A 17,483-nucleotide genomic window follows, 5' to 3' on the forward strand; every position below is an offset into this window, starting at 1 on the left:
CACAGACACGAGGATCACTGAGTCCAAGGTCTACTTAAGCTACACACCCTTAGTCTACATACATACATACATACATACATACATACATACATACATACATACATACATACATACATACATCATGCACATACACAAAGTAAAACCCATAAACCAACCCATAAATGAAGTTTCCTACCCAATAGTTTCCTGCTTTGTGTTTACATCCCTGCTGCCTGGACCCAGGAGGTCTCAACCTCTACCATCTCCCGCCTCTGTGAACTAGGTGGGCAAATCGATTAACTTCTCTGGGTTTTGGCTACTAAAATTGACCAGAGTCTGTCAGGCTGTTGTGAAAAGTATCTCGCAAGGGACAATGTAAAAGGCACGGAGGGAGGCCACCTGGTGACCCCATTGGCAAGCTCGGCCTCTGAAGCGGCCTGACTCCTCCGAACACGAGAGGGCGCTGTGGCCAGAGGCGGACCCGAGCGACATGGACAGGACGCTCCGTCTTTCCGCCTCGGTTCTTCTCCACGTGGGGACGCAGGATGGCGGCGGCCGTGGAGGTTTGTGTACGCGCACGGGGCGGGGACGCTGGGTCTCCGAGTTGGGTTTCCAGGCTGGAGGGAAGCGGAGGGGGACTGACAACCTCCCGGCTTGTTTCTGCAGGACGAGGCGGCGGCAAGCGACGTACAGCGGCTGCTCGTGCAGTTCCAGGATGAGGGCGGCCAGCTGCTGGGTTCTCCGTTCGACGTGCCGGTGGACATCACGCCGGACAAGCTGCAGCTCGTGTGCAACGCGCTGCTGGCCCAGGTGAGCACCCCAAAACGAAGCCGCGGTGTTCCGGGGACTCAGCTGCACACCGACAGTATTGGTGGCGTGGGTCGGCCCCGGGAAAAATGGTCTCCATGCCAACTCATCTGTAGACAGGCTGTGTTTTGAACTCATCGGATGCAGTATTTCCGTGACTCCTTGTCACAGCCCAGCATAAACATCCCCATTCTACAGGCATGCCTAGAGGGATTAAATTAGTCGCATGTTGGGCTGGAGAGATGGCTCAGCGGTTAAGAGCACCCGACTACTCTTCCAGAGGTCCTGAGTTCAATTCCCAGCAACCACATGGTGGCTCACAACCATCTGTAATGGGATCCGATGCCCTCTAATGGTGTATCTGAAGACAGCTACAGTGTACTTATATATAATAAATGAATAAATCTTTAAAAAAAAAAAATTAGTCGCATGTTGATATGCAGTAGTTGGGATTGAACCTTGGAGCCCAGACCGATTTAACCGTACTCAAAACCTGTGCGCTTCCCCTTACTGCCAGTGTCAGTAATGGGGTGGAGTGGCAGGTTTACAGATGCAGCTGGTGGACCCTCCTGCTCTTACCTTAGCCTATATATATTTTTTTTGTTGTTGTTCTTTTTTTTTTTTTTCGGAGCTGGGGACCGAACCCAGGGCCTTGCGCTTCCTAGGCAAGCGCTCTACCACTGAGCTAAATCCCCAACCCCCTTAGCCTATATATATATATATATATATATATATATATATATATATATATATATTTTTTTTTTTTTTTTTTTTTTTTTTTTTTTTTTTTTGAGCTGGGGACCCAACCAGGGCCTTGCGCTTCCTAGGTAAGCGCTCTATCACCGTGAGCTAAATCCCCAGCCCCCTATTTTTTTTTTTTTTCCCGGAGTTGGGGACCGAACCCAGGGCCCCCCTATATTTTTAACCAGCCCTTTGAATGTTCGTTTTACGGTTGTAGTACAGGGTTGGTTCCCGATATATGGTGCTGTGTATTGACTCTTCTTCTTAGACCTTAAAAATACCAAAGCCCTGAATTAGTCTTCAGGGTTAGGGCTTTGAGCTAATTATTTGCAGTAAGCATTTTTTTTTTAAAGTCCATCAAGTGGAGATATTAATGTCTACTCCTCAGGGTTGTCAGATGCAGTTAAAGGCTCCAAAATTCTGTGAGTGGCCTTGGATTACTTCTCAATGTTATAAAGAAAATAAGTCTTGTTTGCTAGGCGTGGCGGTGCACGCTTTTAATCCCAGCACTCGGGAGCAGAGCAGGCAGAAGCAGACTGATTTCCGTGAGTTCGAGGCCAGCTTGAACTACAAAGAGTGTTCTAAGACATCAAGGACTATACAGAGAAACCCTGTCTAGAAAAACAAAACAAACAAACTCAATGAGGGAACAGTGAGTGCACCCCAAGCAAGGTGGCTGGAAGACAGTCTCATCCCCCCCCACACACACACACACAGCTCAGAGGGGAGCTGGCTCCCCCCACCCCCACTGAGGGCAGGCACCCATTCGTTGTAGCAGAATTCCTCTTTACTCCATTGTTCTTGCCCTCAGGACGAGCCCCTGCCCCTTGCTTTCTATGTCCACGATGCTGAGATTGTGTCCTCGCTGGGGAAGACACTGGAGTCGCAGTCTGTGGAGACAGAGAAAATCGTAGACATCATCTACCAGCCTCAAGCTGTCTTCAGGGTCCGCGCCGTGACACGGTGCACTAGCTCATTGGAGGGTCACAGCGAAGCCGTCATTTCTGTGGCCTTCAGCCCCACGGGAAAGTAAGGACATTGGCGGAATTGTTGGGATGGGGAGGTTTATCCTCGGAAGGGTGGAGAGGACCCTTCTGAGTTATTATTCATGGAGTCTTAGGCTGCCTGTCATAGTCTTGAGGTCTGGACTCAAGTGGCAACTAAGAGACTTTGTTACTGGGGTTTGGCCCCCAAAGACTAAGGATAAGGATAGATCCTTAGCTCAGAGAGCCTATCTTGGTCCTCTGGAGATGTGAGGAGCTATTCCCTCCCAATCTGTGTCACTTAAACAAGTCAGATTTCTGCATCTGTTACGTCCCTGTGAAAATGAATCATCTCATAGTACTCTAAGGATATGAGCAGTTGAGCCAGGTGGTGGTAGTACATACCTTTAATCTCAGCACTCAGGAAGCAGAGGCAGGTAGATCTCTATGAGTTCAAGGCCAGACTGATCTAAATAGTGAGATCCAAGACAGTCAGCACTACATAGAGAGACCCTGCCTCAAACAACAACAGAAGAATAGGAAGAGCTTCAGAAGCTTTTTCTAGAAATTTCCAAGGAAGTAGAGACTAGGTAGGCAGGTCTTTAAGAGTTCTAAGCCAGCCTGCTCTACAGAACAAGCTTTAGGGCAGCCAAGGCTATGCAGAGAACTCCTGTCTTTAAGGGGAAAAAAAGTAGGCATGAGCTGGAGAGATGGGCTCAGGAATTAAGAGCACTGGTTACTCTCTCAGAAGACCTGAGTTCAATTCCTAGCACCCACATAACAGCTCACAACCATCTTTAACTCAGATCTCAGGAGATCCAACATGCACATTTCATACAGACACGTGTAGGCAGAATACATGGTCACATAAAATTAAAGTTAAAAAAACATTAAAAACACACGCATAAAGTGGACGGATGGATGGATAGATGGATGGATGGAGCTGTTTCTGTAGGGAAGAAAGAAGAGAGAAGTGGCCTCCTAGGATCTTTTCCTAGGTGGCATTAGTGTCCTGTTTCTCCTCAGGGAATGGAGAGTCTGTCCCCAGAAGACGGTTGGATAGGCAGCAGGAATACACGGGTGTAGTGTCTCAGGGTAGGCTCCACCACTGCAGCAGTCAAGTGGCCTCTCTTCCCCAGGTACCTGGCCAGTGGTTCCGGAGACACCACCGTGCGCTTCTGGGATCTCAGCACTGAGACACCGCACTTCACATGCAAAGGTCAGTGTGCTTTTAACCACTTAAAGGGCTCTTAATGCTTACCGAGTGGTTGGCTTGGTAGCTCCTGGCAGGCCTGGCTCAGAAGAATCCAACGCATTAGCATCCTGTTCATAGCTGTCTGTTCCTTGAGGCCAGTCAGCCACTTAGAAAGAAGCAGCTACTGAACCTAGTGTGGGGTATGGGAAGGAGCTGAACCATTGGTCGTAGGAGCAGCCTGACTTAAAGTCAGCCCCTGCCACAAAGGTTCCCGGAATCCTGGAGAGCTTGTTGAAGTCAAGTGGTCCCTAACCACTCCCCATACCTACACCTTGAACTCCCCAGATCTTTTGCTTCAGCAGATCTAGGGTGGGGCCTGAGTACATTTTTTTTTTCTCCTTTTTTTTTTTTTTTTCGGAGCTGGGGACTGAACCCAGGGCCTTGCGCTTGCTAGGCAAGCGCTCTACCACTGAGCTAAATCCCCAACCCCTGAGCACATTTCTAAGGAGTTCTAGGTCTGGAGACCATATGGAGGAGTCCAATATCCAATACATGGCATACTCCTTATCTGAACTTTAGATTTTGCATCTGGAGACTGAGGGTAATTCCTTTCATCCTAGAGCTGATGTGAGAAGGGATGGTACGTATAGAAACACCTCACACCATATGTCAAGTACGGAATTAACCAGGAAGTTAATTCCAGGCAGTGTTACCTGCAGTAAGCTCCAGCCGTAGCTTCTGGCTGTGCTCTCCCTCACCTCCTTTAATTCAGTTCCTTTGACAGTTGGTTAAGGAAGGTTTGTGGTGTACCATGCACTGCTGGGCACTGACTCAAGATAAAAGTGAACCGAGCTCCTTTCTCCCTCCCCTGCTTCCTTAGGACACCGGCACTGGGTCCTTAGCATATCCTGGTCCCCAGATGGCAAGAAACTGGCCTCAGGCTGCAAGAATGGCCAGGTAGGTAACACCAGGAGAAATGGACAGAGAATGGCCTTTGGGATCTTTAGAAGGATGTGTTGGGGGGAGGAGGGAGGCGTCAGCTAGGAGACCCTTGGCGGGACAGGTCGCAGAAAGTTGTTTTATGAGCTTCTGTCCTTCAGATTCTCCTGTGGGACCCAAGCACAGGGACACAGATGGGCAGGACCCTCACTGGCCACAGCAAGTGGATCACAGGCCTAAGCTGGGAGCCCCTTCATATGTAAGTAACACCAAGCTGAGACACATGGGCTGGGATTAACACTGCCCCCCTTCCCTTACGCAGTAGAGACACTTTTTTTGGAAAGAGTGAAACAAACATCCAGATGACAGCGACAGCTTGGCCTACCATGGCCATACCCTCTTCTGCTTGGAGGAGGTGTCTCATTATGTCATTATGTCGCCTGAGCACAGCCTTGCCATGCTGTCAGAGACCTGTTAAGAGATTGTCCCCAGCCTCTGTGAGTCCAGAATGAGACACAATACGGGCAGACCTGAGATCACATTTCCCCTGTCACCAGGAACCCCGAGTGCCGCTATGTGGCCAGCAGCTCCAAGGATGGCAGTGTACGAGTCTGGGATACAACGGCAGGCCGCTGTGAACGCATCCTCACCGGGCACACACAGTCAGTCACCTGCCTCCGATGGGGAGGAGATGGGCTTCTATATTCTGCTTCCCAGGACCGCACTATCAAAGTCTGGAGGGCTCATGATGTAAGGACTGGGAGTATTCAGAAGCCAGTGTGGACGGGTCATGGGTGCCAGTGCCCTGCTGGTTACAAACTTGTCAGAGAGGCTGGTGTTTCCAGAATTGTACCAAGAGTCCAGCCTGTGCTTGGAGAAGCAGCTCCATGCAACGTTGTAGGGGTTTTGGGTTTTCATAGAGCCTGTTTACTTGTTTGTCAACTACCACACTTGAACCCATTTGACTAGGTAAACCCTTTATCCCAGTGTGCCTATCTGTCCTGAAGAGGGGCTTGAGCTTCCCAGTGCAGTTTGATAAGATGATCATGCATCAGTGATGAATTCTTAGGTTCCTGATTCTTCTTTTTTTTTTTTTGATAATTTATATATTCACTTTACTTTTTTTTTTTTTTTTTTCTTCCGGTGCTGGGGACCGAACCCAGGACCTTGCGCTTCCTAGGCAAGTGCTCTACCACTGAGCCAAATCCCCAACCCCCAGGTTCCTGATTCTTATGTCACCCATCTAATGGGTGGGGTGTGATATCTCTTTCCCCCTTGATGCTAGGTGTGTTTCTGTGTGTGTCTGACCTGGCTCCTTCTCTCCTAGGGTGTGCTGTGCCGTACGCTTCAAGGTCATGGTCACTGGGTGAATACCATGGCACTCAGCACAGACTATGCCCTGCGCACGGGGGCCTTTGAGCCTGCTGAAGCCACAGTGAATGCCCAAGACCTGCAGGGGTCCTGTGAGTGAGTGAGGAGGGGAGCAGGCTGCCTGTGAAGGAGTCAGTTCTCCTGCCTACCGGGCGGATGTCTGACCAGTCTTGTTCTTTCTCTCTCTCGCTCTCCCCATACCTGCACAGTGAAGGAGCTGAAGGAGAGGGCATCGAGCCGCTACAACCTTGTGCGGGTGAGTATGCACCACCAACACGCCCAGTGTTTCTGTTCGAAAAAGTTGTTCTTGGTCGTCGTCCTTCATAATCTTAACACGCCAGGCATCATTAAGTACACTGTAGCTGTCTTAAGACACACCAGGAGAGGACATCAGATCACATTACAGATGGTTGTGAGCCACCATGTGGTTGCTGGGATTTGAACTCAGGACCTCTGGAAAAACAATTAGTGCTCTTAACCACTGAGCCATCTCACCAGCCCATTTAACTTGTATCTCTTTTTTTTTTTTTTCCTTTTTTTCAGAGCTGGGGACCGAACCCAGGACCTTGTGCTTGCTAGGCAAGCGCTCTACCACTAAGCCAAATCCACAATCCCTTAACTTGTATCTTAACTACTCCTTTTGTCTCGTCTTTCCTTTGTTGTCTAAGGAGCACATTTAGGATTCCTTCCACATGGGTATAGAATTCCTTCTCCTTGTGGGCTAGCCTGGGGTTTCATGTAAGCTTGTGTCCCTGCCAGGCCACATTTCCCTAGTTCTGGCCTCAGTCACTGTTGTGTAGCCAGTATCTGACCACATCCAACGTGGTGTGCTTTCTTGCCCAGGGCCAAGGCCCAGAGAGGCTGGTCTCTGGCTCAGACGACTTCACCTTATTCCTGTGGTCCCCAGCAGAGGACAAGAAGCCCCTTGCCCGGATGACAGGACACCAGGCCCTCATCAACCAGGTGCTCTTCTCTCCTGACTCGCGCATCGTGGCCAGTGCCTCCTTCGACAAGTCTATCAAGCTGTGGGATGGCAGGACGGGCAAGTGAGTGAGCGGTGAGGCTGTCCCTTATTGGCAATAATGGGGTTGGGCACGAATTTGATGACACTGCTTGCCGTTTGTATGGCACTGGCTGGGTCTGGTTTCCTCAGCCCACACTTGACACAGACTTCTCACCTCAGCACTGAATTTGGATTGGTAAAATGGAATCTTTAGGGCTAGTGACAGGGTCAGGGGCATAGAGAAGGTGAACAGTGTCTAGAAATGTGTCCACATACCAGTGGCACCAGCATCTCTTGACAGAAAAGCAGAATGCAAGGTTTAGAGAGATACCATATACTGCTCTTGCAGAGGACCCAAGTTCAAGCCACAGTACCCACGTCAGGCAGTTCTCAACCACATGTAATTCAAGTTTCTGGCCTTGGGCCTTCACAGGCATTTGCAGTTATGTATTTAATAATAAAAGTAGACCTCTGTGCTGGGCAGCAGTGGCTCACGCCTTTAATCCCAGCACTTGGGAGGCAAAGGCAAGTGGATCTCTGAGTTCGAAGCCAGCCTGGTCTACAGAGCAAGTTCCAGGACAGCCAGGGCTACACAGAGAAACCCTGCCCCCCAAAACAAAAGAATTACATCGCTTTTAACAGTATTTAAAAAATGCAAGTACAGACTCCAGTCTGAACCTTGTGAATCAGAGTCTGATTCCTGTCAGGGCACCTGATGATTGCGCTGTCAGCTAAGTCTGAGAGGCCCCGATATGAGGGGTTGTGGCCCACCAGCCATATTGGGTGGAGAAGAGTCATGGTGTGTGGAAAAAGAGAAGGAATGTCTGTCACTGTGTATTCTCACACAGCGGTTCTTTAAAGTGGTAATTCAGACTCTGTAGAACGCCAGGCAACTGAGTCTTAATGGCTTAAGCAGACATCACAGCTAGACTCTATTAACCTGAGAGCTCCAGCTGGGCCTGGCCCACTGCTAACCCCACACCACCTGGCACCTGGCACCTGTTATGTTGGAGGACACCAGGCAGATGGGCTAAGCAGGTGGCGCATAGAACTTTCAGGCATTCAGAGTTGTGCGGGTCTGGAGGCTTAGCAAGAGGGACCCTCAAACCCACTCAGCTGGAGAAGGTTCACAAAATAGTAATGACCGGTAATCAAAACGGTCTAGCCCGGGGCCCAGGCAATGCCAGCAGGTGGCCAAGGTGAGCACCACCGTTGTGGATACACAGGACATGTTGAAGATCTAATACCCATCACTGGCTTCCCCTGGCCCAGGTACCTAGCTTCCCTGCGTGGCCATGTGGCTGCTGTGTACCAGATTGCCTGGTCAGCTGACAGCCGATTGCTGGTCAGTGGCAGCAGTGACAGCACGCTGAAGGTGTGGGATGTGAAGGCCCAGAAACTGACCACAGACCTGCCTGGCCACGCCGATGAGGTAAGGCTCACTGAGTGGAGGCTGTGGTTGGCCCTGGCCCTCAGCTCTTCACTGTCTGACCCCTTCCTCTGTTTAGGTATATGCTGTTGACTGGAGTCCAGATGGCCAGAGAGTAGCAAGCGGTGGGAAAGACAAGTGCCTCCGGATGTGAGTGGGGGTGCTGTAGAAGCTGGGGTGTTCTGTTCTGCTGGCCCACATTGGCCAGCCTTTCTCTGGCACAGCATGGGATTCAGAGGGACATTCTCGAGGCACGAGAGCCAGCTTCTCCGTGGAGGTAGAGATAGGGAGTTATGGGAGAACGCGTGGGTCTCTGTAATGCAGTAGTTCATTGTTAAGGTGCCAGGCTTTGCAGTCATGGGACCTGGGTTCAGATCCTGATTCTCCCTGGCCGTGTGCAGGCTCAGCACCTTTCTAGACAGGAGGGTCACAGACAAGATGAACACTGACACCTGAAGCACCATGCTTGTGATAGCAACTTGATGCTTGGCGGTAGGCACAGAGGGGTCACAGGGCAGGACTGAGGGAAGGAGAGGGGTCCTGGCTGAGGTATGTCATGGGTACACAGTTGGGTCACAGGGCAGGACTGAGGGAAGGAGAGGGGTCCTGGCTGAGGTATGTCATGGGTACACAGTTGAGTTTCAAAGCTAGAGCAGGTGCCAGGCTCTTGAAAGGGCTATAGGCAGCGTGGAACCCTCCCATCCCTTTCCTTTCCTCCCACAGATGGAGAAGATGAATCTACAGCTTCCTGACCCCTCTCCGGACTCAGGCTCTGCCCACTCTGCCAGTAACCAAGGAGACCTGAACAGGTCTCCAGTGTGTGACAGTCAGGACATTACAACATAGAGCTAAGCCATGGACACTTCCTGTCTGGTGCCAACAGCAGTGGGAAAGCCACGCCTCTGGCCCCCGGCTCCTTTTCCAAGTGTCAGCTGTGCAGGCCCAGACCCTTGGCTATGTGGCCAAATAAATAACTTATATTTTGTGTTCATGTTGCAGCTTCTTGTCCTAGAATCCCCACGCTCAGTCAGGGATTCCCAAGAAAGTTCATCCAGCCCCTCCCCTGCACTGTCGCTGCAGCCCATGCTGATCAGGAAACTGCCCTTTGCTGCTTCACAGTAAGGGAGAAAGTGACCAGTGGAAAGGCTAAAACTGAGCTGTCCATGGTCATCCTGCCACTTGCCTGCTTGCACAAACTAAAAGAAAGCACATCCAGCAACCCTGTTCTCAGCCTGCTCGGGAGGACTCTGGTATTGACAGTCTCGCCAGTGCCTCTCCTGGCATACTGTCTAAGGCCCTGCCAGGTCTCCAGCACTGCACCAGCCCCTCAGGCTAGAGAGGAAGGCCAGGGCCATCACAGAGGATGGCCAGCAGGGAGGCAGTTGGTGTGGGACAGCTCTAGATGACGTGGGCACAGTGTCATGAGTGACTGCTCTCAGAGAACCTTGAAAGAATGAAAGCTATCCCAGTCTTTCAGGCCTTGGCTGAGACCTTTGCCCTGTGAGACCCTACTGTCGTTTTCTCTCAGCACTGTCTCTTCATGGCCCCTAGTCACCTGTGGAGAGGCTTTGGGTCTGCCTGGTAATAGATCCTTATGCTTCCTCCCTCCGATAGGGGCTTCTACATTTTGCACATCACCCAGCTGATATTCAGCCTCCCCTCTCACATCAGAATAGGGTTGCATGAGAGGCACAGGAACCACCAGTTAAGATTTGTCTGGTGTCAGGCACATGCGTGTCACAGTGATCCTGCACCTGTGCCCAAATGACCTTACATTAGTATTAGCTACCTGAGCCCCAGGAGACAATGACCTTGTACTTCATAAGGGAAGGATTCATAAGCTAGAATTCAGCCAGAGCATTCTTTTAAAGCTGGGCATTTAGTCTGGAGTGTTAGCCTGTCACCCAGCCATCCTTACTCTCAGTCTCCCTACTGGACTGCTGGCTCTGACAAGAGGCCCGTGCTCTGGCCCAGCTTAGGCTTAGGCAACGGGAAGCAGAGTTTGAGGGTGCTGCTGTATGGGCCTTCAGTTCTTTAATGGGGGGGACCTGGAACCAGCCCAAGTCAGAGGGAGGAGGGTGCCTAGCAGCTGTTGGGCAGTGACTGAGCCTGGCCCAGCCCAAGATGTCACTAGGTGAATGGGGCTCTTGTCTGTCCATGGCCCTTACCCAGGGGTGAGGTTCCAATATATCTGCCCCAGGCCCTAGGCTGGTGGATAACTAGTGGTTCTTTGGCTTGGTGCTTGATAGTACAGTACATCTCATGGCTCTGGTCCTTGAGGACCCAGAGCCAAGGCAGACGGTGGGCAGAGATAGCCTCGGCCTACACCCTTCAATATGGATATAGGTATTCCAGATCCTCCAGCCTCCGCATCTCCTCCATCGTCATGGACACGGTTCTCCGCTGAGGTTGCCTGCGCTGCACGGTGACCTGGATGGGATTGTTCTCAGGGAAGCTGTTAAAGTCAGTAGACACGGTTGCAAACTGAAATAAAACAAACACATTCAGGGTGCCTTCCCTTGGCTGTCTCCGCTCCATCATCCTGCTGCCAAGTGAGATCGTAGCCCCATGCCATGGTCACTCTGGGGTCCTCTCTACCCTAACCCTTTGACAACTAACTAAAAGCTGTTCCCTATGGTCTTTTCCATTTTCCCTTTGCACTTCTTGGTTCACTCACAATAACTGGGACTAAGGAATATGAGAACTCATGGCTTTGAAGAACGAACTCAATGCTATTAATTATCAGTTTGCATTTCTAATGGGCCCTGAACAGCTTAACCCATAAACCTTTTAGGGAACAGCAGTCTGGAATCAGTGTGTGTTGGCCCAGGCATAAGGCAGGCAAGCAAGGACATGAGGCTTGAGGGGGGCTTCCTGCCCATCATCACCCCTTGTACTTTGTTACCCATCTGGGCCAATGGTTCTGACCTTCAGCTTGCTATCTCTGGATCCTTCTTCCCTCCCTAGTCCCACGCCTTTCTGCGTCCAGGCCTTACCTTATAGGGCTTGCACCACTTCCCCACCCCTGCAGTGTTGGCAGCCCGGACAGTGAGACAGTAACTCGTGTTTGACTTCAGCTCCATCAGCTTGACAGTGGTACCCAGGATCTTGTTGAAGATCCAGGGGCGGTTCTTGACCTTAGGCGTATCCTTGTCACCTGGTTTGGTTGCCTCCTGCAGCAGCACCTGGTAGAAACTGACCTGCTGCTTGCCTGCAGGGTAAGTCCAGGAAATCTAAGTGAAGAGAGAACCCAGGCTTCCTCAGGTCTGGCCTGGCCCATGGTGTGTGTGGGGGGATGGGCGGGGAGCATCACAATGGCCCATTCCTCTTCCTACTGGAGCTCATGCAGGCAGGTCTAGAGGGAAGGTTACCCACATGCCTTGCAGCACAGGAACAGAGCAGTCAGCTGGAAACTACCTGTGGGAAGCATCTTTCCCAACTATAGAGAGGTCATCACACAGCAACTAATGACAGACTACCTGATTCTGCGTCTCCGGGAGTTACCGTAACATTTCCGTTATGTGGGACTAAGTATGTAAGCAATGCATATTGTTAGGCTTCTCTCAAACCCTCTAGGGACGGAGTCTAGGTATTGTCAAGGTAGCCTGTGGGAACATTCCTGTCAAAAGCCCTTGGGACACACAGGCTGTGGATCGCCCTGGGGACTCAAGTCTACAGTTGCCAGTTCCAGCCGATGCTCAGCTGGAAGTAACCTTTCTCTCTGATTTCCTGACAAACTCGATCGAGTCTCTTCTGCATTGAACAAGGAAGCAATGAGCCCCTCTCATCTCGCACTCCACAGACACATGCCCTTCTGCCGCCCTTCCTAAACCAAGAACTAGAGGTCAGAATGCAGGGGCAATTCCTTCACACTCCACTGATCTTAGTTCAGAGACTACACAGGAAGCCTTTGCCTAGAGGAAAACGTACCACTGCTGTGGAATCGCCAACAGTGTGTTCACAGATGAACGGCGGCTCTGGCACATCCATGACCACAGAAGACTCAGAACGTGTTGAGGAGGTGTCCGTGTCCAGCGCAGGGTTGTCAAGGTCCAACAGGCCCCTGGTGGCCATTTGGGACTTAGACGAGCGGGTGCAGATGGCCAGATTATCCTTTTCTGTTGTATTCTTGGCCAGTGATGACACACTGAGTTTGTTTAGCTCACCCTCCAGGATGCCGGCAAAGAAGCTGCTATTGGGCTGGGTCACGGTCATCTTGATGGGGTTCATCAGAGTGGACGGTATGGGGGACATACTAGTGTCATCTGAACTGTATTCAGACTCTTCTGCTGGCATCTGCATCCTGCAGTGGGAAGGATATGGATGGCAGATGGAGGATGGCAGATGTCACACAGAGCTGCCCCAATGCATCCAGCCTGAGGGACCCTGAACACATGCTCTGGGGGCTCAGTTTACCTGTATCCCCAACTGTGAGATAGCTTGAAACATGCTCCCCAGCGGCAGGGCCTCACAGGGTGGTCAGTAAGACCGCACATTCTTGCCTCCTGGTCCCCGGTGGGGACGGGAGCTGCATTTTAAATAAGATCTTCAGATGTTTCTGATTTTTAGTAACTGCTAAAACTGAATCCTCCCACCAAAATGAGGTGCAGGTGTCTCAGAAAATGACTGCAGCCAACTGACCAGACTGAAGGGAAATGTCTAATAAGAAAGCAGTAAATTGGTAATTTCTTTGCTAATACTTCTTTACTATGACTTCGCGTTTAATGTAATTTTATTTACTTACATCTTAATGACATCTAACACTACTAATTATGAAGCACGTGAAATTAATAGTCTGTACTATGTGCAATACATATATTGGAGAGATTCTCTTGTTCCCCTGGGTATGGTGGCACAAACACACTTGTAATTCTAGCACCCCAGAGGCCGAGGCAGGAGGATCAAATGTCCCAAGCCAGTCTGGGCTATATATTGAGACCCTTGACTCAAAATAAGTAAAAAGCAAAGCAAACAAACAAAAATTCTTGTTCCCCTGTGATGCTTTTAGTGATAATCTCCCATAGGCTCATATGTTTGAATGCTTGGTCGGCCCCAGTTAGTGAAACTGTTAGGGAAGGATTAGGAGGTGTAGCCTTGTTGAAGGAGGTGTGGTTTTGTGGAGGAGATGTGTGGGTGGGGTTTGAGATTTCAAAGGCTAGCACTAGCCTCCCCCAACTCCACCCCAATCACCAGTCTGTAACTTTGGGATCAGATATAAGATCTCAGCTATTTCTCCAGCACCACACAGGCCTGCCTGCCACCCTGCTTCCTGCCATGATGATAATGGACCACCCTCTGACTCTGTAAACAAGTTCACAATGAAATGTGTCCTTCTGTCTGGTGCCTTGGTCATGGTACCTCCTCACAGCAATAGGACAGTAGCTAAAACATCACCCACTTTTACGTGTTTTGTTTTGTTTTTAATCGGGGAATTTTAGACACACATCAAGACTAACATGTTACACTTTCGGAAATTAAGACATTGGCATTGCTAAGAACCCCTGGATGCCTCTCCTCTCAAACTACTTATCCCATAGCTCACGCAGCCAGTAGAGCACTTTTTTTTTAACCTGTTTATTATTCACTATGTGTGGTCTTAGGCTTGAGGCAAGACCTATTACTTCGCATGTTTTGCCTGTCTCTAAATAAAAGGTATCAACCAGCAATGCCTATCCAAATCCTGGCTTTTGCTCCATGTCGTGCTTTGATGTCGGGGCTGACACATGCAGCAGAGGGTTCGGCCATTTTGTCTGTTTCGTGTGTGTGTGTGTGTGTGTGTGTGTGTGTGTGTGTGACATGAATATTTGTTTTTTTAATTTATGTGTGTTGGCACTTTACCTACATGTGCGTATGTACACCACAGGCATACAGAGGCCAGACGAGGACATTGGATCCACAGTTACAAATAGTTCTGACACCATGGGGATGCTGGGAACCCAACCCTGGTCCTCTGGAAGATCAGCCAATGCTCTTAAGTCTGAACCATCTGTACAGTCCCTGCATGGAAATGTGTATTTGTTTCTACTCTTTGCTATTACAAAGGAAACGCATGGTCCTGCATTGTCTTGGTGAGGAAGTGTAACATTTCAAAAGAAAAAAGAAAAACCAATAGCTTTCAAATTCTTAGAAACAAGTTTGATCAACACATACCTATCACTAAAACTAAACCTCACAGATGGATTGAACAGGCCTGTGATGCGCTCCGTGGCTTCCGAGTCTGTGTCGTTATTATTTTCAGTTTGGTTTCTACCAGCTGAGGTTTCCTGGCGTGTAAACAGGTCCCACTCTACCTTTCTACATTAGTCTACACCAGCTTATAACTTCCTGTTTGCTTCACGGGCCATATGCCCTCCCTCGGCTCTACCCTACAAACTCCTGAGACGGCTGGAGAGGCTAGTACACTTACCCCTCAGCCCACATTGGTGCTTGAATGACAGTTGAAACAGATGTTCTTTAAGTAGTGTATTTGTAAGTTGAAGTGTCAGGATTCTGACATTGCTTATTCAGACTGTCCTAGGAATCTCTATTTCAGAGTCACCTACTGGAGCTGGGCAGTGGTGGCACATGCCTTTAACCCCAGCACTCAAAGGCAGAGGCAGGCAGATCTCTGAGTTAGAGGCCAGCCTGGTCTACAGAGCAAGGACATCCAGGGTTACACAGAAAAACCCTGTCTCAAAAATACAATCAACCAACCAACACAACACGAACAAAAACAAAATAAACTCCACTACGGAAAAAGCTAGTACTAAAGTGGGCAGAGAAGGTCACTGTACCCTGGACTGCCTGTGGAACATGACTCTTCCCTGATTTCCACAGCAGCCCTGCTGGATGGGTGTTAGCCCTTGAACATGGCTGAGGCTATTTATCTAAGTGTTAGAACTTGGATTTGAACTCAGGACTCCTTGTCTGAGATTCACCCCCTCTTTCCACCCTCCATCCCATAGTAGATCATGAAATTTCCTACAAACAATGGTTATCTTGGGCTGGAGAGGTGGCTCAGCGGTTAAGAACACTGACTGCTCATCCAGAGGTCCTGAGTTCAATTCCCAGCAACCACATGGTGGCTCACAACCATCTGTAATGAGATCTGATGCCCTCTTCTGGTGTGTCTGAAGACAGCTACGTTGTACTCATATACAATAAAATAAAATCTTAAAAAATAAATTTATAAAAAAAAAGAAAATTAAAGATTAAAGTATGGACGTTTTTAAAAAAGAAATTATAATGGGGGCTGAAGTGATAGCTCAGCCCTTAAGTCATCAGTGCTCTTCCAGAGGACCTGGGTTTGATTCCCAGCACCTACATGGCAGCTCACGCCTGTCAGTATCCAACACCCTCACACAGACATGGACGCAGGCAAAACACCAATGCACATGAAATAAAAATAAAAATTAAAAAAAAAGAATTATAAAAGATTTCATGTGCTCACTTTGGCAGCACATATACTAACATTGGAACTGGAACGATACAGAGAAGATTAGCATGGCCCCTGCGCAAGGATGACACAAAAATTCGAGAAGCTTTCATATTTTTTGAATAGCCTAGTAGGGGCATCGGTGGAAGGGGAAGCCCTTGGTCCTGCCACAGCTGGACCTCCCAGTGAACGTGATTGTTGCGGGGAGGGCGGTAATGGGGGGAGGATGGGGAAGGGAACACCCATACAGAAGGGGAGAGGGAGGGGATAGGGGGATGTTGGCCTGGAAACCGGGAAAGGGAATAACATTTGAAATGTAAATAAGAAATACCCAATTTAATAAAGATGGAGAAAAAAAAGACTTCATGTCTGGGGCTGGAGAGGTGGCTCAGTGGTTAAGAACACTGACTGCTCTTGTAGAGGATCTGAGTTCAATTCCCAGCACCCACATAGTAGCTCAAGACAGTGATAACAGAACATTCTAAGCCGGGGGCTCATTCACGGGTCACTTCAATGAGACTGCACTGTTTCTTCAGTGATCACCAGGTACATCCTTTCCCTGGAGCTCTTCCTCTAAGAAGTCTCCCTTTTCTGCATCTTGTCCCAAGCTATCCCAAGCCTTTGGTTTCTCAAGGTGCCCTGTGATGGCATTTACCAGGCAGTAATCTATCTCCTTCTTTATTGCCTGATGTCCCCTACTGCCACCACTGCCACCAGTCCTGACGTCTCTTTGGAGGCAGGGACTATGCTCCCCAGCTCTGCATCCCCCAACTTGATACTGGGTCATATTTCTCATGGGGAAGAAAAGAGTTTTGTGGTATGAAGTAGAGAAAATTCAGACTTCCTTAGCAGACCACTGAACTTCAGCTGGGAGGCAGGCGGGGCATTAAAGTGAGAGAAAAAAAGGCAACAAGGCAGGGATGGCATAGGGTGGCAAGCAGAACAGGATGCACCCTCTGACTAGTCCAGGAAGGTCTCCTAGGATGGGGAACCCACATGCTCTCAAAACTGATGTGGGGCTCAGGGCAGGTGCATGGGGAACCTCCTGATACGTTCTTGCCTGAGGGACCTGCCACACTAGGCTACAAAGTGTCCAGCCTTAGAAAAGAGGACCCCAGATTGTATCTTACATGACATCGGTGTTTTCTTCCTCTGAGTAGTTGGCCAAGCTGCGTCGTGAGGGAAGCAGGAGGCCTTTGGTAGCCATGGACCGGTTAATAAACTTCGGGTTTGGGCAGGGCTTCGGCAATTGGTCGATCGCATTCATAACATTGAGGGCTTCTTTCTTTGGTACAGCCTCCTCCCCACCCCCCACTTTACAGAATACCGTTGCCATCTGGTGTGGGTGGGGTGCAGGGTTGCCACCTGCAGGACAACCAGCTGGCAGGAAGCAGAGAAAACTGAGGCAAAGGTCCCACCTTCATTTGAGTGGGATAGGGTCGCTGTGCTCTGACTTCACAATCATCACAGAGTGTAACAATTAGGGGCCGGCCTCCCCCTGACATGAAGTTTGCTGTGCAGCTGGACAGACCAAAAGCCTGGGTTAAGGGTTGGGTTCAGCCAAGAAACAGACCTGATGGCCCCTTCCAGCACAAATGGCCTCCTCTAGGCCACATCTGTGG

General features: G+C 49.7%; 2 protein-coding genes and 1 pseudogene across 2 annotated transcripts; 2 read left to right on the plus strand and 1 right to left on the minus strand.

The window, feature by feature from the left end:
* The first annotated feature begins 544 nt into the window (after positions 1 to 544).
* Positions 545 to 9,436, plus strand: Nle1 (notchless homolog 1). Its single transcript, XM_032913405.1, has 12 exons — positions 545 to 789; positions 2,339 to 2,556; positions 3,650 to 3,729; positions 4,586 to 4,662; positions 4,806 to 4,903; positions 5,202 to 5,394; positions 5,972 to 6,107; positions 6,225 to 6,271; positions 6,859 to 7,061; positions 8,291 to 8,450; positions 8,527 to 8,597; positions 9,171 to 9,436. The coding sequence occupies exons 5-12, from the start codon at positions 4,839 to 4,841 to the stop codon at positions 9,181 to 9,183; spliced, it is 888 nt and encodes a 295-aa protein (XP_032769296.1). The 5' UTR covers positions 545 to 789; positions 2,339 to 2,556; positions 3,650 to 3,729; positions 4,586 to 4,662; positions 4,806 to 4,838; the 3' UTR covers positions 9,184 to 9,436.
* Fndc8 (fibronectin type III domain containing 8) lies at positions 9,407 to 17,259 on the minus strand. Its single transcript, XM_032913403.1, has 4 exons — positions 16,992 to 17,259; positions 12,378 to 12,750; positions 11,444 to 11,680; positions 9,407 to 10,931 (listed from the first exon to the last, which is right to left on the minus strand). Exons 1-4 carry the CDS (start codon positions 17,195 to 17,197, stop codon positions 10,779 to 10,781), a joined length of 969 nt encoding a protein of 322 aa, XP_032769294.1. The 5' UTR covers positions 17,198 to 17,259; the 3' UTR covers positions 9,407 to 10,778.
* On the plus strand, positions 15,869 to 15,981 carry LOC116910766 (annotated as a pseudogene).
* Positions 17,260 to 17,483: the final 224 nt, after the last annotated feature.

This window comes from Rattus rattus, chromosome 9 (genome assembly GCF_011064425.1).
Source record: "Rattus rattus isolate New Zealand chromosome 9, Rrattus_CSIRO_v1, whole genome shotgun sequence".
Lineage (NCBI taxonomy): Eukaryota > Metazoa > Chordata > Mammalia > Rodentia > Muridae > Rattus > Rattus rattus.